The sequence below is a fragment of the Ursus americanus genome, chromosome 10 (genome assembly GCF_024610735.1).
Source record: "Ursus americanus isolate L20-20 chromosome 10, mUrsAme1.1.p, whole genome shotgun sequence".
In the NCBI taxonomy this organism is placed as follows: domain Eukaryota; kingdom Metazoa; phylum Chordata; class Mammalia; order Carnivora; family Ursidae; genus Ursus; species Ursus americanus.
In genome coordinates this window covers 52,397,444-52,420,785 of record NC_142136.1, presented here as the reverse complement: position 1 = coordinate 52,420,785, position 23,342 = coordinate 52,397,444, and the positions used below count along the sequence as shown (strand labels likewise).

Below are 23,342 nucleotides of genomic sequence, written 5' to 3'. Positions count from 1 at the left end.
GGTATACATTTGAATCAGATTCTCTGGGAGTCAAGTCTGGGCATGTTTTTCTTTGCTGTTTATTTTGTTTTAATCTATACAGATGATTCAGATGCATAATTAGGCTTGAAAAACAACTGCCTTATTCCCAAGGCACTCAAACTAAAGGCTGTTTCTTGGATGAGCTACAAGATTTTATCCTTTACACATGCTGTTCCTGATGAGGATGTAGAATATACGTGAGGTTCAGTGGGGTGGAGTCCGGAGCCAACCACAAAGAAAGAATTCTTGAGGCGTCTTTGGTGCAAAATTGGTGGTTTGGTTTATTATAGCACGGGGACAGGACCCGTGGGCAGAAAGAGCTGCTGCACCAGGGTTGTGAGGGGTGGCTGTTATATACCATGGGGTTGGGGGAGGTAAGGAAAAAGGGAGGTTGAGGAAATACTTTCATATGTTAAGACTCACAAGATACCAGAGGCCTTGCTGTTGTCAAGTTAAGGTTGTTTTTCCCTCTTGCAAGACATTAACATTAAGATGGTTGGGAACTTCCTGGAGGCTGCAGATTATAAGGACATTTAATTGTATCTACATTCCCCTCCAGGAGCTAGGTTAGTGATAGAAATGCTTTGTTCTTGTAAACTGCTAAAACATTTGCAAACTGAGGGAGACTCAAGTCTTGCAGGATTGTGGTATCTATAGGTTAACTATTTCTTTGTCCTTTAGGGCAGCCAGGAGTGCCTGAGGAATGTTACATACAACCCATGGGGGGGGGGTGTGTGTGCGGGGTGTCAGTTTCTGCTTTGTCCTCAGCTTGCCTTCTGTTCCCTCATCATTCCTTTTGCTTAAAATACCCTTCTCTTTTTATCTAACTGCTACTTGTTTAAGATCTTTCAAGCTCAATCATAACTTTCCTTGAATCCCTATTCCCTCACCAGACAGAATTAGTTGCTTCTTCCTTAGCATTTTGTTCATACAAAAGAAACCCTCTCATTGATGCAGTCTGGACCCATAGCCTAGTAATAAATTGAAAAAGTCAATTAAACACTGAAGTGTACACTTTATAGGGATGAACTTGATGGTATATAAATTTTCTCTAAACCTGTTTTTTTTAAGTCAGTTTAACCAGAGAGTCATGATAAAATGTATTTATTCTCTCATAGTTATAGAAACAGAAGTCCCAAATCTAGGTGTTGTCAGGACCATGTTCCTTTCAAAGCCTCTCATTTTCCCTGCCTCTTCCAGCTTCTGGTGGCTCCAGGTGTTTGTTCCTTGGCTTGGAGCTGTGTGACTTGGGACTCTATGTCTTCATACTCATATGGTCTTCTTAATGTGTGTCTGAGTTTCAGATCTCCCTCTACCTTTCTGCTGTAAGAACACCTGTGTGGAAATAATGACCAACCACATGAGAATAAGCAAAGATTATTTGTTCAGAGTTTGCTTTGGCAAGGTTGTCAGCCACCATCACTTGTATGTTGGCAGGGTTAGAAAGCTTTAATAGTGGAAAAAAGAGAAATCTTCAGGTATACCCTGATCGGAGGCTATTGGCATGGGGAAGCTGTAGGTAGGCTGACTAGAAGCGGGGCATCCTATGTGATTGGTTAAGAGTGTACATTTTGGCTTCCTCTGATTGGCCCCAATTAGGGAAGCTGTTAGTTATTCATCAAATACTGGTCATTTGGGGCCAATTGTTACAGGACTTATTGTTTGGCTTCTGGAATTTTCATTAGAGATAGTAGTCTGGCTTCCTACAAGTCTGACATAGATAGCAGGAATGGCTTCCTAGTCTGGTTACTGTAGATAGCGGATTGGTTTCCTGAATTGGTTGCTGCAGGTTGTGGGTGAGAGTGCTGTATTTATATATGGTCTGGCCACTGTTTGCATAGCCAGTCTCTTACCTCTCATTGGATTTAGGGTCCAGCCTAAATCCAGGATGATCTCATCTCAAGATACTTAACTTAATTACATCTGCAAAGACTATTTTTCCAAATAAGACCACATTCACAGGTTCTGGAGGTTAGGACATGGACATATTGTGGGGAGGGGGGAGGCACCATTCAACCTACTACAAGCTCCTCACGGTTTAGAAATCATGCTTACTTGTAGAGTAACAGAAGACCTTGCTTCTTACTGTTCTCGATGAAACAAGCAGGTAGGTTATGACTGGATTTCATCATAGGCTATCATTTCTATTTCAAACAGTGGCATAGTCATCCCTTAAAGCTTGGATTCAAGCTGCTGATTACTCTCTATATGTCTACACTTTAAAAGGACACATTTGGTAGTCCAGTACTATCAGAACATTCAGAGAAATCTCACCTTTGGTAGAAAGCTAGAAGCAATGTGGATAATGTATTAATGTTGCCTGTATTGTCTTTGATAGGAAGTTAAGGAACAGTACAAATCCTCTGAGTTTTTTGTTTTGTTTTGTTTTGTTTTCAGCATCCTGAAACCTTAATCTCATTGCCTAGTCAAAGAAGAGAGTAATGCCTAGTCCTAGCAGATCCTAACACACAAGTATGTAATAGGTATGAATAATTTTTTAATGATTCGATTAATTAATTCCTTTGGATGACTCTGATAATGTTGTAACTTCTCTTGAAAACATGTGATTGAAAAGTGTATTATTCTGAAATGTGTATTATTCTCATTTGTACAGTGTGTCACATTTTTCCCCACTATTATCTTGTTGGGATTGAACGACTCAAATCTGATTTCATCATGTTTATGACAAATGTAGACCATAATTTAAAAATTGCTTGATACCAGGGAACCCTTTTATCTCATCTTTCCCCAGGCTAATTTTTTAGCTTTCTCAGTTAAATATCAGCTTTAGATATTAAGCCCCCCCCCACTTAGAAAACAATTTCACACAAGGAAAAATTATCTGTTTTCTGATAATGTGTCTATTCTAAAAGGCTAGAATGAAATTATAAACTTAAATACTTTAACTACCTGTCAGGTTCACATGACAGCTTTTCCCATTCAGAATGAAAAACAGTGCTTATGTGACATGGGTGCACATATACAATTGCCTCCTCTTAATTCTTCTAAGCTAAAAACTCTCAAAAGCCCCAGAGTAGTTTGACAACCTTGCTTTATTTTGCTCATTAACTTAGAGGAGGTACCAGATGATGAATTTCCAAAAGCTGGAATCATGGCCTTTTTAAATTCTCCCAAGGGTCAAATATAGGGGCTTGCCTCTTCAATGCAAAACAGATGATGCACAAATCATGCTTATTCCTGTGCTTTAGTACATATTAAGTGCCTAATAAATGTTAATTTGGATCCTAATTGTTTCAAATTCCATCCTTCCTACTTCTTGGATTTGTGGCCTTTGGCTAATTTCTTAATTTCTCCAAGTCTTAGTTTACTCATCTACAAAATATAAGTAAAAATAATATCTAGCTTATAGGATTGCTCTGAGGGAAAATAAAGATAATTCATTTAAAAGCACTTAGAAAAATGCTAATTACTTGTAAGTATTCAATAAATGTTGACTATAGTTATAAAAGAATGGTAGTTTAATATGGTATCTGCATTACATTGTTTTCTGTAAAGCTAATTTTTTTAGTTCAAAGTGTTTTTTCTAAATGATTATTTTATATGTAAATTGGACATTTACAATGGAAACTGTAGATATTGGGTTTTTTTAATAAGTCACTTAATTCATCTTTGTATTCCTCACAATACCTTGCATATTATATGTACCTACATATGTGATTTGAATGAAAGAGTGATTGATACTGTCTAGTCTAAACTCATTGATTTAAGCAATTGTAATGAATTATCAGTAGATGGCAGTAGTTTGTTTTCATTTTTATCTTTTGTCCATTCTATAATAGAGATCCAGAAAGAAAACTAAAACTTTCCCAATTTAATTTTATTTTTTAAAATATTTTATTTATTTATTTGAGAGCGAGAGAGCATGGGAGAAGGGGGAGATGGGGAGAGGTGCAGAGGGAGAGAGAGAAGCAGACTCCACCCCTGAGCAGGGAGCCTCACTTGGTGCTCAATCCCACCCATGACCAGATCATGACCTGAGCCAAAGGCAGACACTTAACTAACTGAGCCACCCAGGCGCCCCTAAAACTTGCCCAATTTTACAGTAGATATCCTTTCACAAATAGTTGGTTTAAATAAATGTCACCCAAGAGTTTTTCAATTTATGTTGCTTCAGAAATAGAGCTCAAGAAGTACCAGTTCTGTTATTTTTTATTATATAAATCTAATTTTCTTCATTTTTTAGATTTCTTCATCAAATTTTTTAGGGATTACAAAAATGAATAAGACATTAAATTTGTCTTCCTGGAGCTTACAGTCTAATGGGGAAATACAGTGTAAAGTAATGGAAATAATAAGAACAAAAACTGTTGAGTAGCAGGAATTTGCTAAATGCTGTCATCCATTATTTCATTTAGTCCTCTCAATAATCCTAATGAGACAGGTATTACTATTGTTTCTGTTTTATAGATAAAGAATCTGAGGCCCAGCTTGGAAAGAATTTACCTAATAAACTAGTAAGTGGTACAAACTGGGTTCAAAGCTAGCTCTATCTTTTTTTTTTTTTTTTTAAGATTTTATTTATTTATGTGACAGAGAGACAGCCAGCGAGAGAGGGAACACAGCAGGGGGAGTGGGAGAGGAAGAAGCAGGCTCATAGCGGAGGAGCCTGATGTGGGACTCGATCCCGGTACGCCAGGATCATGCCCTGAGCCGAAGGCAGACGCTTTAACAACTGCGCAACCCAGGCGCCCCAAAGCTAGCTCTATCTTACTCTATGACCTAAACTGTTATCATGGTATAATAGAGATATAGAAACAATTGCACTAAAGAGAGGAAAGGATCATATCTACCAAGAAAGATCAAGAAAGACTTCTTAAATAAGATGCCATCTATGACGGAGTTGAAAGATTGGCCGTGATGTTGACATGGTGGGAACAGTAGTTTAGGAGCATAATTCTATCATTAGAACAGGGTAAATTGGAGTGGAGATAGACTACAAGTAGACATCTATTAAGTAACTGCCACGCACTGTTCTAAGGTCTCTGCCCTGATGGAGCTTACATTAGTAAAAGGAGATAGAAAAGAAACAAATGTATATAAAATATCAGTGGTAACAAATGCTATTAAGAAAAATGAGGCAGCTCCCTCTCCTGCTCCCCCTGCTTGTGTTCCCTCTCTTGCTGTCTCTCTCTCTCTGTCAAATAAATTAATTAATTTAATTTAATTTAAAAAAAGAAAAATGAGGCAGGGTAAGGAAATGGAAAATGAAGGAAGAGAGGTCATGTTTTAAAGAATGTTATCAGGGAAGGTGTCTCTACTAAGATACTATTTAGAAATGGCAAGCAGTGAGTGGATTCCAATATAATTTAAAGGTAGAACCAATAAGTTTTGCTAAAAGAACTGCATGCTGCATTTAAGAGAAAAGTCAAGATTCTAGCTTGTCCTTTGAGTAAACAATTAGGGGAGAAGTCCTGGGCCACATACTTGGAAAGTGTCTTAAAGGATTTCCCAAAGGGCCTATGAAACATCAACAATGAGCTCTCATTTGTGATTATCTTGCACAAGTCTTGTTGAATTTCCACGAGCTCAACACTCTTCTAGAGACCTCATTGCTAATGTCCCCAGGGTTTTGGGCCTGAACAAGAAAAACTTGTCATTTATTGAAAGGAAGAGACCATGAAGGAGCAGATTTAGTGGTGGTGATGGAGTGAACAGAGAATCAAGAGTTCAGTTTGGAATATATTAAGTTGAAATTACTGTAAAAATCCGAGTGAAGATACCAAGCAGGCAATTTGGAATGAGTCTGGAGCTCAAGAAGGATGTTCACGTTAGAGGTATAAATAAGATAAAACCTATAAGTGGATTTTAAAGCTATGCAACTAGATGACATCACCTAAAGAGTGACTATAGAGAAGAGGACTGAGGACTTAGCACTGGGACACTGACATAGATGAGAAAACTGAGGAGGAACTAGCAAAGGAAACCCTAGACAGAGTCCATAATAATTAATTACTCACAATATATGTCAGGTACTATGCTAACTAAGCATTCTACATGTATTAATTTAATTATTATGACAGTCCTGTAAGGTTTTACAGATGAGGACCCTGATGATCAAAGAAGTTAAGGAACTTGCTCAAGATCATAAAGCTAGAAAGCAGGAGAACAAAGATTCAAATACAATTCTACTTTCCTCTAAAACTCTCTCACTTAACCATTGTGTTTTAATTCTTGGAACAATGATGAAATATCATTGCCATCCCTGTGAGGTATTTGACAATGAATTTGCTTTCAGGATCACCAGGATATATGACAGGGGAAAAAAAAAAGAAAAACAAAGAAGAGTGAAAAATTATCAATGTTGGTTATTTTGTAGGCATAAAGAAGGTGAACCAAAAAGGGAGAAAGAAACAAAGTAGAATGTCAGTCAACAAAGAAAGGAAGAGTCAAGGAATTCCTGAAGAAGGTAATGAAGCAATCTTAAGAAATAAATAGTTAAAAGATAAGCAGCAACAAAAAGGTAGTATGATAGGATAATTGTGTTAAAATGTATAGCCAAATAGAATAGAGGGAAGCTATAAAATTTCTCCAGGAAGAAACTTACGTGGTGTTTAGAAAAGGTATAACAACCTGAGAATGCGAGCCTATAATGAAAATTCATCAACTATAATTGCTATATAGTTATTATGGTAGCACTGTAATTATACATATGTGTAAGTGGTCTGGATAAAAAAAATGAGGACAATCAAAATATTTATACTGTTCCATCCAGGAACAGATATAACATTATAGTAGGCAATTCTGAATTGTGTATTATTATGGCTTTTGATTTTGGTTTTGTTTATAGTCAGAAAGAAAATATCACCAACCCTAATTCTACTTTATTTATAAGAAACATCACATTTTTCATGACTTTGAATGAAGAAACAATGACTTTCTCAGAGGGTCTATAACTTACATTTTTATTATGTACTTTATTCTTTTGTCTAGCTCTGGTTAAGCAAGGCACATCTTCATTAACTGATGCGGTAGAGCAAGTTGCAAAGCAACAACAATCACAAACATCAGAAATAGAAAAAAACAAAAAAGTTCTGTTCCATTTGCAGGTAATCTACTTCATGTAGTCTCTTGAATGAGTCATTACTGTCTTCAAAACTATATTAAATTATTAACAGGGATATTATTAAGGATACTTAATTTGGCAGGCTATTTGAGACTCCTGTTTTTCATGTTTACTCCTTCTTAATTATTCTGTTATCCCAAAGTGAAGTCTATACAAGTATTCTAGTTTCATGGAACATTTCACACACCCAATATACAAGGATTCGGCAATGTCCTTATAACTGTAGTATGTACATATAAAACCCAATGTATCACATAGAATTATTTTAAGCTCACTTCTATTTGATAGTTTTTCCTAAAATGCTAAATTGAAGAAATGTTAAGTTTTTAAGCCAGTGTTTTTAAAGCCTTGGCTTTTGAGTTATTAGTTGTCAGTGAACATTTCAAGTTGACAAGAAACATTTTTGTGTTCCTTGTATTTCATAATATATTTGTAATTCCACTGTGGGGAATCTGGAAGCCATACTTATTTTTTGTATGCAGCACAATTAGATATAACTATACTATGTTAACATAGCTAAAGAAAACTGGAAATGGTATCTTTACTATGCGCTTTGTAAAGGTTATTATTAAATATATTATGAAAGTGAAGAATAGGCTATAGAGCCCAGCTGCCTAGTTTGAAAGACAAGATTTGCTACTTTTAGCTCCATGGTTTAATTTCCCTGTGCTTCTGTTTTCGTATTTGTAAATGGAGATAATAACATGACCTGCCTACAAGGTTTTCATGAGGATTAAATTAATAAATATTTGTAAATGTATGTAAAGTATCCTCCTGGGGCCCTGGTGGACCATATAGAGCTAGATTTTGATGTTGATGCATGTTAATGCATCAGCAGAGATATGATGATAATAATTATACTCTCATGGTAATATGGATCTCATAAATATTTGCATTGCATAGTCACTTTTAGAAAAGAATACATTTTTTGCAAGAGAATATAATATAAAAATAATAATGTCTTAGCTTTTTATGAAGAAATTTTCTGTAAAACTTCCCAGTCTTCAATGAGTTTCACAGGTGTTATTTCACTTATATCAAGGGCCTACTTTTTATTAAGCATTTTGCCAAACATTGTCCTCACTCATCTATTGAAGAAGGAGACAAAGAAATAAATAATTATATGCAAGGTAGTAATGTCAACAATAGAGGCATGAACACAGATTTAACGCTGAAGAAGGAATGATCACAAAGTGATGTTTCAGTTGAGTTTAAAAGAAGACAGCTGTAGTTCACTTGAATATTGGGTATTTAAGAGAGGTTTAAGGGTTAGGGGGCGAGGAGGATGGTGTTCCAGACAATAAGATCCTGAGAAAATTCAGAGGCATTCATAAAACTACAGTTGACCCTTGCATAATATGGGGGTTAGGAGTGCTAACCCCTGGCCCAGTTAAATCCACATATAACTTTTGACTCCCCCAAAACTTAACTACAATAGACTACTATTGACTAGAAGACTTATCAATAACATAAACAGTCAATTAAAACATATTTTTAAGTTATATGTATTATATACTGTATTTTTACAGTAAAGTCAACTAGAGAAAAAAAATGTCATTAAGAAAATCACAAGTGGTGCCTGGGTGGCTCAGTCAGTCAAACGACTGCTTTTGGCTCAGGTCATGGTCCCAGGGTCCTGGGATCAAGCCCTGAGTTGCAGGTTGCATTGGGCTTCCTGCTCAGCAGGGAATCTGCTTCTCCCTCTGCCTCTCCCTCTGGCTTGTACTCTCTCTCTCTCTCTCTCACTTTCTCTCTCAAATAAATAAAATCTTTTTAAAAAAATCACAAGGAAGAGAAAATACATTTACAATACCGTACTCTGTGTGTGTATACATATATATACACACATATACGTATACATATATGTACATATTCGTGTGTGTGTGTGTGTGTATATATATATATAATCTGCCTATAAGTGGACCCATGCAGTGCAAACCTGTGTTGCTCGAGGGTCAACTGTGTATGTAGCTTGGTGGCAGTATAGCACAGGGTATCTTTTGAGAAGTGGTGGGAGAGACATACTATGATAAGAAACCTGGACATTATTCTAAAGGTGATGGGAAGGTTTTGACGGGCTTTAGGCAAGAGAGCAAATGATTACATTTATATTTTAGAAAGAGAATTATAGATGCATAAAAGTAATTTTCATAATCCATCCATTCATGATGAAAACTCGAGCAAATTAGGAGTAGAACTTTCTTAATCTAAAAAAGGGCATATACACCCCTTTATAAATACTATAGCCAACTTCATACCTAATGGTGAAAAACATAATGTTTCTTTCCTAACATCAGGAAAAGGCAAGGATATGTGGTCTTACCACTTCTGTTCTTTCTGTGGTACTGGTGGTTCGAACAAGTGCAACCATGAAAGGAAAATAAATAAAAGACATCCATATTGAAAGGAGGAAGTAAAATTGTGTTTTTATTCACAGATATAAGTACAACCACTTAGGGAACAGTTTACAGTGTCTTAAAAGATTAAAATATATTTACTGTATAACTCAGCCATTCAACTTCTAGATATTTGCTTATCCAAGAGAAATGAAAGTGTATGCTCACTGGAAAACTGCATATAACCCATCCATCAGAACAAAGTGTGGTATATCCATACAATGAAATGCTACTCAGCAATAAAAAGGAAGACCCAGTGATATATACAGCAATATAGATGTATCTAGAAGTAATTACACTGAGTTAAAGAAGTGAGACTAAAAAAATATATATGGTGAGATTCTATTTATGTAAAATTCTTGAAAATGCAAACTTATTTTTAGTGACAGCAAATGAATGGTTGTCTGGGAATGGAGAGATGGGAGGGAAGGATGGATTGCAAAGTAGCAGGAGGAAACTTGTGGGTAATAGATATGTTTATTTTTATTGTGATGTCTCATGAGCATAAAAATAAGTCAAAAGTCATCAGTTGTAAAGTTTAAATATGTGCAGTTTATGTAAATTCTACCTCAATAAATCTATTTAAAAAAAAAGAGAAGAAGGAGAGGGGAAGAGAGAGGGAAGGAAGAAGAAGAAAGAGGAGGGATAAACAGAGAAGGAGGGTTTGGGCATGAGGAAGAAAGAGAGGAGGAGGAGGAGAATAACATCAACAAATTCTAGTGAAAGGTTAGAAATTAACTGAAGGAAGAATTGACTAAAGCTGGGGAGAAACATTAATAGTCTATTTCATTAGTCCAGGAGAGAGAAGAGATGATGACCAAATCAGTAGAAATACCATCTTTCCCCATATTGATCAATAGTGTCAATAGCCTGATCTAGCTGGCAGTGCATGTGTCCCTGTGCATCATTCATTCAATCATTTAATATTTATTGAGCACCTTCATTGTACCAAGTACTATTTTAAACACAGAAGATAATGATAAAGAAGACAAAGTTACTTCACCCATGGGGCTTACTTTCTAGTCAGGGGAGGCAGGCAATAAAGAAATAAACAAAAAAGGTAATTCCATTAACTGATGTGTTACAAAGGAAATACAATAATGTGTAACTCGAGGAGGATAGGTAGTTAATTAATATTTTAACTCAGAGAAGACTATTTGAAGAGTAATAATAAAGCTGAATTGTGAAAGACAAAGACCCCAACAGGTAATAACTAGAGGTAGACAAGTCCTAAGGTTGAGAGAGCAATTACAAATATCCTCAGATGAGAAGTCACTAGGCATATTTAAGAAACAGAAAGGAGGCTGGAAGAGGGAAGAGTAAAACATGAGATGGATGGCGCAGTAAACAGTGACTAGAGGATATATGACCTTATAAACCACATCAAAGAATTTGAAATTTTATTATTACAGCAATAAGAAATCACTAGAAGTTCTTGAGCAGAGAAGTAATAAGATATGACTTATATTTTTGAAAGATTTTTCCATCTGATATGTGGAACATGGTTGTGGGAGAGGGGGAAGAATGGAAATAGGAAGAACAGGCAAGAGGCAGGCCACACTACAAAAATTGGTCAGAAGTGAATTTGGGATTTTATTTTGGAGGCCCAACCATCAAGCTTTGCTAGTAAGTAAGTTGTGGGGGGATTAGGTAAAGAGAAGAATCAAGAATGACTTGTAGGTCTTGAGTATTAGGTGTAAAGTGGTGCAATTTATTGAAATCAAGAAGACCAGGGGAGGAACATATTGGGTGTATAGATTATTCTTTTCTGAACATGTATAGTTTAGATATCTATTGGGTTTCCAAAGAGGAATGTCAAGTGGGCATTTGAAATCTCAGAGCTGGAGATAAAAATTGATGTTAATCAGCATGTTGTATTTTTCTCTCTCATCTCTGCCAGGAAAAGGATAACTGGGTCTGTCTTTTTAATACACTGCCCCTTCCCAAAATTATAAATTTGTTTAAAGAGAATGGCCATACTAGATAGAAAAAAAAAAAAAAAGAATGGATGGTGGTCTGCAGCATTATTTCGGTGGGAGGATCTATAAAATTTGGTGAAGAGATATAAATAGTAAAGAAAAGGAAGGAATTAAGGCTGCTTCCCAAAGTAATACCATTAGTTCATTAGTTTGGGAAACTAGGGGTGTGGTAATTTGCATTTTTGGTCCCAATTCTTCCCTTGCCATGTATCATTACAGTGAGTGGGCATACTTCTATCCCTTAACTGTGAGTTTCATCATGTGATTAGCTGGGATATTAACAAATGTTATAAATAGAAGCTGGAAAAGCTCTTCTATACTTGAACTTCCATTCTTTTGCATCTGCTATCATTTTGAGGACATGCCTAGCCCAGCCCACTAGAGGATAAGATACATACGAAGCAAAGCCAAGATACCCCAGCCAGCCCAGTCAGCCAAACCAAACCATCTTACAGCCAGTCAAGCCCAGACATTTGAGCAAATCTAACCAATGTCAACATCTAGCCAACTCCAGCTGCTCCCATTCATGTGAATGATAAATATTTATTTTATGTTACTGAGGTTTTGTGGTTCTGACAATAGATAAGTAATGCAAGGAAGAACAGGATGGGAAGGGGAATAGGATTAGTCTGATCTGGGGACATGATGAATTTGAGATGGCCAGTGGCACCTTGGTGTAGGACTTAACAGCCACTATGTTCTGTGAATCATCAGCATATATGTAGCTCAAGACGTAGGTATGGATAAGATTACCCAAGGAGTATACATAGAATGAGCAGAGGAAATTATGATGATTGCACCCTGAAGAAGACCTGTATTTGAAGGAACAATTGAGATTGAGAAGGAATACTCAGATATTTGAGGAGAACCAGAGAAGAATGGTGGTGTGAAAAGTAGGTTTTCTTTTATTTATTTAGTTTATTTTTTATTTTTTATTATGTACAGTTAACCACTGTATGGTACATCATTAGTTTTTGTTGTAGTGTTCAATGATTGATTAGTTACTTATAACACCCAGTGCACATCACAACACATGCCCTCCTTAATCCCATCACCCTGTTATCCCCTCCTTCCACCACTTTCCCCTCTGAAACCCTCAGTTTGTTTCCTGGTGTCCATAGTCTCTCATGGTTCATCTCCCTCTCTCATATCTCCCCCTTCAGATTTCCTTCCCTTCCCCTATGGTTTTCTGTGCTATTGCTTATGTTCCACATATGAGTGAAACCATATGATAATTGTCTTTCTCTGCTTGACTTACTTCACTTAGCATAATCCCCTCCAGTTCTATCCATGTCAATGCAAATGGTGGGTATTCATCCTTCCTGATGGCTGAATAATATTCCATTGTATATATGTACCACATCTTCTTTATCCATTCATCTGTTGAAGGGCATCTCAGCTCCTTCCACAATTTGGGTATTGTGAATAATGTTGCTATGAACATTGGGGTGCATGTGCCCCCTCTTTTCACTACATCTCTATATTTGGCATAGACACCTAGTAGTGCAATTGCTGGGCCATAGGGTAGCTCTATTTTTAACTTTTTGAGGAACCTCCATACTGTTTTCCAGAGTGGCTATACCAGCCTGCATGCCCACCAACAGTGTAAGAGGGTTCCCCTTTCTCCACATCCTTGCCAACATTTCTTGTTTCCTGTTTTGTTAATTTTTGCCATTCTAATTGGTATAAGGTGGTATCTCATTGTGGTTTCGATTTGTATTTCCCTGATGGCTAATGATAAGTTTGAGAAGTTCTTTATAGATCTTGGATATCAGCCCTTTAGAAAAGTAGGTTTTAAAAAGGAGATGCCGGTGAGAAATGCAAACTGTCCCAGAGAGGTAAGGCAGACATCCTTATGCTCATTTACAAATGAAGAAAGTGAGATTTGGGTAGGGCAATTAAGTTTGCTATGTATGATCATACCAACTAGTAAAATGGCAGTAAGGGCCCTAGAATCCAGATCTTTTGATTTTTAGCCTAGGGCTTTATTATTTTTATCATATTATCTTTCTTCAGTGAGTACTTCTGATGTCCATAAATATATTATTTAAATGATTATAAAGTAATTTTTATGTATAAAATGTTAACACAAATGATAAAATTTTAATACTTTGAATTAGATGAACATTAAAAAGTAAGAAACATATAACTCTGGGCTCCCTCAAACATTATAAAATAATTTTGTTACTTATTGAATGGTTCCTTTGATTGTATATCAATTTTTCTATATCTGATAAATATGTATTTTTATGTTGTAATTTTACTACAGACTTATGGATCAAAACAATAACATTCCTCTTATGTTGAATATCATGAATTAATAATAATAATATTGAAATATTTTATAGAATGAACTCCATGAACTTGAAAAACAAATAGCATCTGTCTCTGCAGAAACTAAAGAAACAGAAAGGCAAATTTACCAGCAAGATGCTGCCATAGAGAATGCCAAACTTCAATGTGGGAACCTGGAAACTCAAATCAAATCCTTACATACAGAAAATGTAAAACTTAAATTTGACATAGAAGCAGCCCAAGAAGACTTTGAGGAACACATGATAAGATATAATGAATATTATGCAAAAATAAAAGAGCATAAAGATAGTTTGGGGGAGGTAGAAAGCAAATGGTCTTTCATGATTGCACTCCATGAAAAACGAGATCTTGTTAAAAAACTAAAAACAACAAAAGAAGAACTTATGCAAAATCTCCAAAATCCAGAAAGAAATCAGATAAAACAAGTACAGGTTTGAAATATCGCTTATCAAAACTATTTCTATTACTCCTTCTTTGTAAGTACACTTATTAAGTGATACATTTATCAGTAACTTATTAAAATGCTCATAGCTGCCTTAACGAGATTCAGAAACTATTTTCACAACTTCTAAAAACTTAAGTACATGAGTTATGTAACAACTACACCAAATGTACAAATACATAAGGGAGTTGTTCTCAAATCCCCTGTGGATTAATCAAAATATATAGTCAAATAAAATTGCAGTGAACAATTAATCCATTTGTTTCAGAAAGTGTGACTAACAAAAAATGTTAAGCCCTAGCTTTTAAGCTATTGGATCTGACCAAATCAATTTCATATGCTTAATGCTATTATACAAACAATATCAATTAATAATTGTACCTTAAGAATTTTTCTATTTTTTATACTATTTTTTGAAGACAATGGAAGATATAAACTTAAAAAATCTGTCATTTCTTGCTAGAGAATTTTAAAGTATCCTTTATACTGTTGCTGGGCAATTGCGACTATGACTACCACTTTTCTTATGTCTTATTACATTTAGTTTTAATTTTAAGTTTTTATTCTTTTTATTATTTTTTATTTAAATTCAATTTAATTAACATTTTCTGTATTATAAGTTACTGTTTCTGGGCAATGGCCAGTATGGCTACCACTTTTTAAAAAATATATTATTTGCATTTAGTTTTAATTTTAAGTTTCTAAATCAAAGGTTTATTTGTTTGAATAGCAGTTCTTTATTCTTTTTACCTATCAAAGTAATATTCTAATCCGGTTTACCAAAATTAAATGTGATGGCTAGTTTATTTAAATTATAGAAATACTGAAATGTTGGACTTAGGGGCGCCCTGGGTGGCTCAGTCATTAAGCGTCTGCCTTCAGCTCAGGGCATGATCCTAGGGTCCTGGGATCAAACCCTTCATTGGGCTCCCTGCTCTGCTGGGAGCCTGCTTTTTCCTCTCCCATTCCCCCTGCTTGTGTTCCCTTTCTTGCTGGCTGTGTCTCTCTCTCTCAAATAAATAAGTAAAATCTTAAAAAAAAAAAAAAAAAAAAGAAAAGAAAAGAAAATGTTGGACTTACATTGACCATTCATTGTTTGACTTGTGTATTTTACACTTTATAAACATACAGGAAGACATTACAATGTTAAAGGATAAAATTATAACTGTAGAAGAATCTATCACTGAAAAAACTTGTTTTCTCGAAGAAGAAAAAAAGACACATGAAAAATTAAGAAAAGAAATAGAGGTAAGTCTTAATTATCTGATTTCAGTGTTTTATGGTATCATTTCGTAAGCTTATACCATATTTATAATTTCCATAACTTACTCTTAATTTCTAAGACAGCTAGAGAACAAAAAAGAACTATAAAGAGCAGTAAAGTTCAAATCATTAATAGCAATAACTCCCTCATTCAGATACTTAAATATGTGACATGTATTCAAACAAAGCAAGCATTCATTCCTATTAAAATGTGGCCGAGAATCATTGTAGATCTCATTCCACCAACACCTTGATTCTCAATGTCTAGAAAGCAGAGATTATTAAGTCAAAAAGGATGACCATTACTAGAGAGACATCAGAAACTCCTTGAAATAGAGTAAGAGACAATGGAAGTCATTATTATTCTAAACCTCTCTGACTTCATGTTTTCAATTATTAAGAATCAAATTAAAAAAAACTGATATGCAAAATTAAAAGTGAGATTAAATTTGGGGTACCACTAGTAGACTTCTATGGTCATTATTGTTTAAATGAATGGAGAATAAAAATGGAGAAGAATATGTTGTTGAGGGCAAATAAATAATTTTCACCCTTAAGGCATTATTTTGAAAACTAAAAAGATACATTTGCTTGTGGCTAATTTACCACAAGAAAAAAGCATCTGAGGAGTTTGAAGGTAAAAATCCTCACCTTTACAAAACATTTATCTAAGAAACGCCATTACTTTATCTTACATTTTTCTAGTAATCTAAATAAATGGTTATTTTTTTTTACCTTCTAGATCAAGATTTATTATAAAATTATAAATAGTAAGACACTTATCAGTGGCATCAAAACAGAAATAAAATGATTAATGAAATTGAAAAATTGTATTCACAGATAAAATCCATCGTAAATGGTACCAACAAAATAGGTTAGCCATACGGAAAAATAAAGCAAATTTAGAAATAAAATTGTATTTCTATCTTATAACATATGCATATAACCATTTTCAAGAAGATTAAAGACAATATACAAGATAAACTTACCCATTTGTGTCTTTTAAAAGACACACACATGCGCAAACTGCATGATTAAATATTACTTTTGACAATATCATAAATTTCTAAATTAATAATAATAAATGTACCATAACAATAGAGAAGACAAAACTCATTTTGAGAGAAGGTATTTGCAATTTATATAAGTGATTAAGAGATAAGAAGATGTGAAACAAGCCAGTAGAACATTGAATAAATGATATGAAAAGTCTTGTTTTTTGAGACATGAATATCCAAAAAACAATGAGAAAAATGATTAACCTAATTAACAAATTGATACTGAAAGCCACAAAGGGGTCCCATATTTAGTCCCTCAGATTATCAATATTATAGTTGATAAGATGTGGAGCCCTTGAATTTTAATATACTGTTGAATGAATGTATGAATGTAAATTTGTATAAATCATTTTGGAAAGGAATTTGAGATTACTTATTAATTTTTTACTCTAATAATCTTTATTGAGGGATAAGAGTAAGTACACGAATTAAAAGGTTTAGCTTGATTAATTTTGACTAAGATATTTATTTTACCTATGTTATCATCACCTAGATCAAGATATATAACTTGCCTATTCATGCTTAGGAAATTCTTTTGTGACCCTTTTTTTAAGCTACCACTATTCTGATTTTTTAAAACAACTTTATTGAGATATAATTCACCCACTTGAAGTGCATAATTCAATGATGTTTGGTACATTCACACATAATTTGTAACCATTACCTCAGTTAATTTTAGAAATTTTCATCACCTCAAAACAGAAATTCCATACCCGTTAGGTATGACCTCTCCATTTGTCTATTGTATTTACCTATATTTTTTCTCTACCACATTCTTCCTTCCTGATGCTTTAAAATTCCTTCTTTTATCTTTTCCTTTCTCTTTAGAAAACTTCTAAATTCATTCTTTTAGAATATGTCTGCTAGGGACAAAATCTTTTAGTTTTTTTACATCTGAGAAGGTCTTGATTTTCCTTTCACTCCTGAAGGATATTTTTTGCTGCATACAGAATTCTGGGTTGACAGTTCTTTCCACAGTTGAAAAATGCTGTGCTATTTCTTTCTGGCTTCCCTGATTTCTGATGAAAAATCCTCTGTCACTCAAATTTTTTTTTCCCCTATAGATAAGGTGTTTGATTCTTTTCCTTTTTTAAAATTGAAGTATGATTAATATACAGTGTTACATTCATTTCAGGTATAAAATATGTCAATTTTATACATTACTCAGTGCCCATCACAATAAGTATACTCTTAATTCCCTTCACCTATTTTATCCATGCCCCTGCCCACCCCCGCTGCCTTCCCTTTGGCAACCACCAGTTTGTTCTCCGTATTTCAGGGTCTGTTTTTTTGTTTGTCTCTTTCTTTTGTTGTTTGTTGTTTTGTTTTTTAAATTGTACATATGCATGAGATCTTTTGATATTTGTCTTTCTCTGATTTATTTCACTTAGCATTATACTCTCTAGATCCATCTATGTTGTTGCAAATGGCAAGATTTCATTCTTTTTTAAGGCTCAGTAATATTTCATTGTGTGTGTATATATATACAACTTCTTTATCCATTCATCTATCAATGGACACTTGGGCTGCTTCTATAATTTAGCTATTGTAAATAATGCTGTAATAAACATGGGGGTGCATATATCCTTTTGAATTACTGTTTTCATATGCTTTGGGTAAATATCCAATAGTGGAATTACTGGACCATATGGTAGTTCGATTTTTAATTTTTTGGAACCTCCATACTGTTTTCCACAGTGGCTATACCAGTTTGCATTCCCATCAACAAGGCATGAGGGCTTCCATTTCTTCACATCCTCACCAACACTTGTTTCTGGTATTTTGCTTTTAGCCATTCTGACAGGTATGAGGTGACATCTCATTGTGGTTTTGATTTGCATTTCCCTGATGATTGGTGATGTCCCCAGAAGGAGCCAGCATCACTCCGAGGTGTTTGATTCTTGCTGCTTTCAAGATATCCTCTGTGTTTAGTTTTCAGAAGTTTTACTGTGATATGTTTTGGCATGAATTTCTTTGGATTTATCCTATTTGGATCCATTAGGTGTATGTCTTTTGACAAATTTGAGAATTTTCGTTTTTATTTATTTGAATACTTTTTCAATTTTGCCCCTTTTCTTTTTTCCTTCCAGAATTCTGATGACACAAGTGATCTTTTTTATAGTCCCACAGACCCCGAGACTCTCTTCATTTTGTTTTTCTATCTATTCTCTCTGTTGTTCAGATTGAGCAATTTCCAGTGTTCTGTCTTCCTTTTACTGGTTCTTTCCTCAATTTCCTTTATTCATTTTGGTTATTGTATCTTTTCCATCTGGTTATTTATATATTTTATTCCTTTGCTGAGACTTGCTGTATTTTTGTTTCAGGCATGCTCATTGAAGAATTTTTATTATAGCTGCTTTAAAATGCTTGTCAGATAATTATAACTTCTGTGTTTTCTTTGCGTTGGCATATGTTGATTATTTATTATTCAGTTTGATGAGTGATTTTCTACTGAAATATGGACATGTTGGGTATTATGTTTTAAGCCACTGGATCATTGTTAGTTCCAGGTGGTGAAGGAAGTTCAGATTCTCCAGTCTGTCTCCATTGACACCCATGGAGGAAGGAAGGGCTTCTTGATACTAGTGGCCATAAGTGGGAGTTCTGGCTACCCACCAGGCCTCTACTGATAGCCTTCTGGCTGGGAGGGGCAGGAACACTTTAATTGTGCTCCTTATGTGGCCTTTATTGACAACATGTAAACATGGCCTTGTTACTACTGAGTGGTGGTGAAGGTCCTAAGTCTCTAGTAGGCCTTCTCTGACATTACCCAGTAAGAAGTGGAGGGGGCCTTGTTACCATTAGATAGGAGTAGAAGTCCAGGATCCCCAAATTGGCTTCACTGATACCAGAGGGTGTGATTTCCAGTGTAGATGAAAAGCCCTGGCTTCCCAATTAGCATCATCTGACACCACCCCAGCAGGGAGATTGGGGCACCATATTATAGCCTAGCAATGGTGGAAGTGTAAGCTTACTACTCAGTCTTTACTGGTGTGGGAGGTGGGGGATGCCTAGTTTTTTGCAATGTTTGACTTAGTTACTACTTAAAATGTTTCTGTCTTGCTAGGTTACCCTATTCCTTGTTCTTTGGCTAGAGAGCAGGCATTTCTTAGAATTTTATTTATTTTTTATTTTTCCTACACCTATTGGCATTTCCAGGTTGCTGTCCTTTCTAGTATCCACTTTGGGATATTTGAGGCAAAATAAAAACCCAGGGAGCTCACCACCATATCCTTCCTTGGGTCCTGAGGTCCCTAGTCAGTTTACCTTCTCTACACCTTTTAGAAGCTTCTTATGTTTGTAATGTCTATGGCCTTAATTTAGTTGTACTTAGCAGGAGGAGTAGATATATAATGTACATCCACTTCATCTTGACAGAAGCAGAAATGTAAATGGATATTTTCAATGGTAAAGAATAATGTAAGTGGTCACTAATATTAGATTTAGATGGAATGTCACTGAGCTTGAGACTTCATTTTTTTTTAATGTTTTCATCATTAAACTTTTTGCCCTGAATTTTAATAAACTGTTTTTAAGCTTTCATAATAGAGGTACCTTTGTTAAGATACTTTGTGGGCTTTTTAATTTTAGTTTTGTCACCTCTAGTACATTTAAAGTAGTCCTCAATTCTATAAATGAAAATAAAAAAAATTAGAAATTATCCAAACTAAATAAAAAAACTGAAGGACAAATAGAGCCACCCCATTGTCTTGAGAATATTGCATTTCTGTTCAACAATTTCTTTTATAGCTTGATGAGAATTGCTCATTGATATGACTAACTTCTTTCTCAAAACAACCAGTTTTTAAAGAAGATAAATTCAAATACCAGAATATTTTTATTACTTATTTCTTCTTTGAGTCTTTTCTTTCCTCCCTTCTTCTGCATGCTTTAGCCATGGCTTTGGTACAGTTCATGGTCATCTTTTGCTTGAATTTGCTTGCATTCTTTTGTTCTAATCCTTAATGCTTTCAAACATTTTGTACTTTGCATGTTTTAGTTTTGATGTTAATGTTGCTTTTTACATTTTTTTTGGTTCAGAAAAAATGAAAATGTGTTTTGAATTTCACATTTTTTTGTCAAATAAATGTTTTTTGTATTTTTGGGCCATATCTGAATGAAACAATTATTTCTAAATATTTATCCCAAAAAGCTTTTTCTCCTGTCTATTGTCTGACTTTAAATATACTTTGGAAGAAGGAATTGGTGAAAAAACTGGGGAAGCAAAACACAAACCATACAAACACAAAGCTTCAAAGACTATAAAAAAGATCATTTGTCTCATCAGAATTCTGGAAGGAAAAAAGAAAAGGGGCAAAATTGAAAAATTATTCAAATAAATAAGAACGAAAATTCTCAAATTTGTCAAAAGACATACACCTATAGAATCAAGTACCTAATAGGATCCAAATAGGATAAATCCAAACAATCAGTGATTAAAATGTTACTTACTAAAGCCAAGAGTTTTCAGGGAAAGGAGACTAGGCAGTTAAGAAGTTTTCGGCAAATAATGAGTGCTTACAAGCAATATTTTGTGATAACAGACATTGTGCAAAGTATTTTGAGATTCACTAAGGGTTAATCTTGCCTAAATTTTGTAGAATATGAGCTCCAAATTTAAAAGGATAGGGAAAATTTAGAGGGTTTTCAGAACTACTATGGATCAGGAGCAAAATAAGTTTAACTTGGTACAGTATATATAACATGCAGCTTATGCGATGAACTAATGCATTCATTTATTGAGGTCAGCCACAGAAATGATTCTGCAACTAAAAATCTAGTCGTATGAGAAAACCCAGAGAAGCAAAGGTTAAAAGGTGAACTAAAGACAGGATAAGAATCATTCAGATAGCTAGATTACATGGTAAAAATTTTATTACCTTTATTATTCTATTTTATAAAAAGTACAAGAAGAAATGTTCAGAAGTATTAAATCTGTTATTTCTTGAGTGCCTGGTATTTTTCAAGTAGTTTTCATAAGCTATTCCATTTACATTCTCATAACCTATTTTGCAGAATCTCAGAAAATTTAAATAACTTGTACAAGGTTATTTAGCCAGTTATAAGTGACAGAGTAGGATATGAATTCAAGTCTTTCAGACTCCACTTCTCTCAATCTTTTTTAAAAAAATTGTTTTCATTTCAATGGGAGGGCATTCTCCTTGTAAAAGATTAAAGTATTAGAGAGAAGGCTATAGTTCCTTTGACCACCACTTCCCATTGCATTGCTCTCTCTTATCATGCTCACCTCTCATTCATGGCAACAACTGTTTATATCCTTCAAGTTTTATATATATATATAATATATGTGTGTGCGTGTGTGTGTGTGTGTGTGCATTTAAATAAGTGTGCATGCGGGTGTGTGTATATATATGTGAAATCACTTCATATGTAGGAGAAAGATTACATAAATGTGCCATACATATAATTTTGCAACTGCTTTACTTAATAACCTGTCTCATAGATTTTTTTGTTCATGTTAGTACTTATGGGCCTACTTCAATCTTTTTGACTGCTACAAATATGCTACAGTATGGCTCTATCTTCATTTACTTAACCATGCTACAACTGATAGACATTCAGTGGTTTCCAGGGTTTCACTATTAGAAGTAATGTAATGGGGGCACCTGGGTGGCTCAGTTGATTAAGCACCCAACTCTTGGTTTTGGCTCAGGTCATAATCTCAGGGTTTTGGGATCAAGCGCCAAATGGGGCTCAGTGCTCAGCATGGAGTCTACTTGTCCCTCTACTCCTCCCACCTCTCTCTTTCTCTCTTACAAATAAAATCTTAAAAAATAAACTAATGAACATCATAGTACACACACCCTTTGCACCAAGAAGTAGAATCATTGGATCATAAGGTAAAGTCCATGATCTTTCTAATTCTTAATATGTTCTTCTAATAATTATCACCACCACCACAACTACTTCTACTACTTCTACTACTACTACTACTACTACTACTACTATTAATAATAATAATATCATGTTAATTTTGAAATCACTTCATACTGTTTTATGGATCCTTACCCTCCTCCTCATGAGGCTGATTGAATAAATATTAAATTTGGCCTTATTGGGAGCCTCCATGTTCCATATTAGCTCCCTTCAAATTCATGGCTTTAACTTGAGCTGAACATGCATGGGGGATAAAATTCCAAGGAGCTAGAATGCTGGAATTTCAGCATCTGCCCACTGCAGCATCTGCCAACTGCTCACTACTCCCACACCTTAGGAATAAAGATCACACTCAGAACTAAGAACTAAGACAAAATCAGACTAAGGGCAAGGCCTAGACTTAAGGACAAAACTGAAATAGACATTCTAACAAAAATATAAAATAAGGTCTCACAGGATTAACATGATCTAACAGTAACTTACCTGATTATTTCAACAAAATTCAATACTTCAGAGCAAAATAATGGAATCCAGAGTTTATAATATATGTACAACATTCAGTTAATAATGGAACATTTCCAGACATGTGAGTAAATAGAAAAGTATTACCCATAACTAGGAGAATAATCAATAAAAACAGAATCACAGTTGACTCAGAAGTTGTTAGAAAAGGACTGAAAATTATGATACATATATTAAATATTCTACAGAAAAAAAGGTGGATAAATGAGTAAGAGAATTTTAATCATTTAAAAGAACCAAATGGAAATCTTCGAACTGAAAAAAAAGTTGAAAAAAATTTATTGGGTGATTAACAGCAGTTCAGACACAACAGAAGGTATGATCTTTCTTGAACTTGAAGACGGATCAGTAGAAATCATCAAA

General features: G+C 34.6%; 1 protein-coding gene across 1 annotated transcript in view; it reads left to right on the top strand.

The window, feature by feature from the left end:
- Positions 1–6,360: 6,360 nt before the first annotated feature.
- The window catches only part of CCDC122 (coiled-coil domain containing 122), a 31,360-nt gene continuing 14,378 nt past the window's right edge, over positions 6,361–23,342 (top strand). Inside the window, exons 1-4 of the mRNA XM_087865123.1 lie at positions 6,361–6,448; positions 6,973–7,088; positions 13,829–14,227; positions 15,370–15,486. Of these exons, the coding sequence (XP_087721249.1) occupies positions 6,403–6,448; positions 6,973–7,088; positions 13,829–14,227; positions 15,370–15,486 (678 nt within the window). The 5' untranslated portion in view covers positions 6,361–6,402. The remainder of the gene's footprint in view (positions 6,449–6,972; positions 7,089–13,828; positions 14,228–15,369; positions 15,487–23,342) is intronic.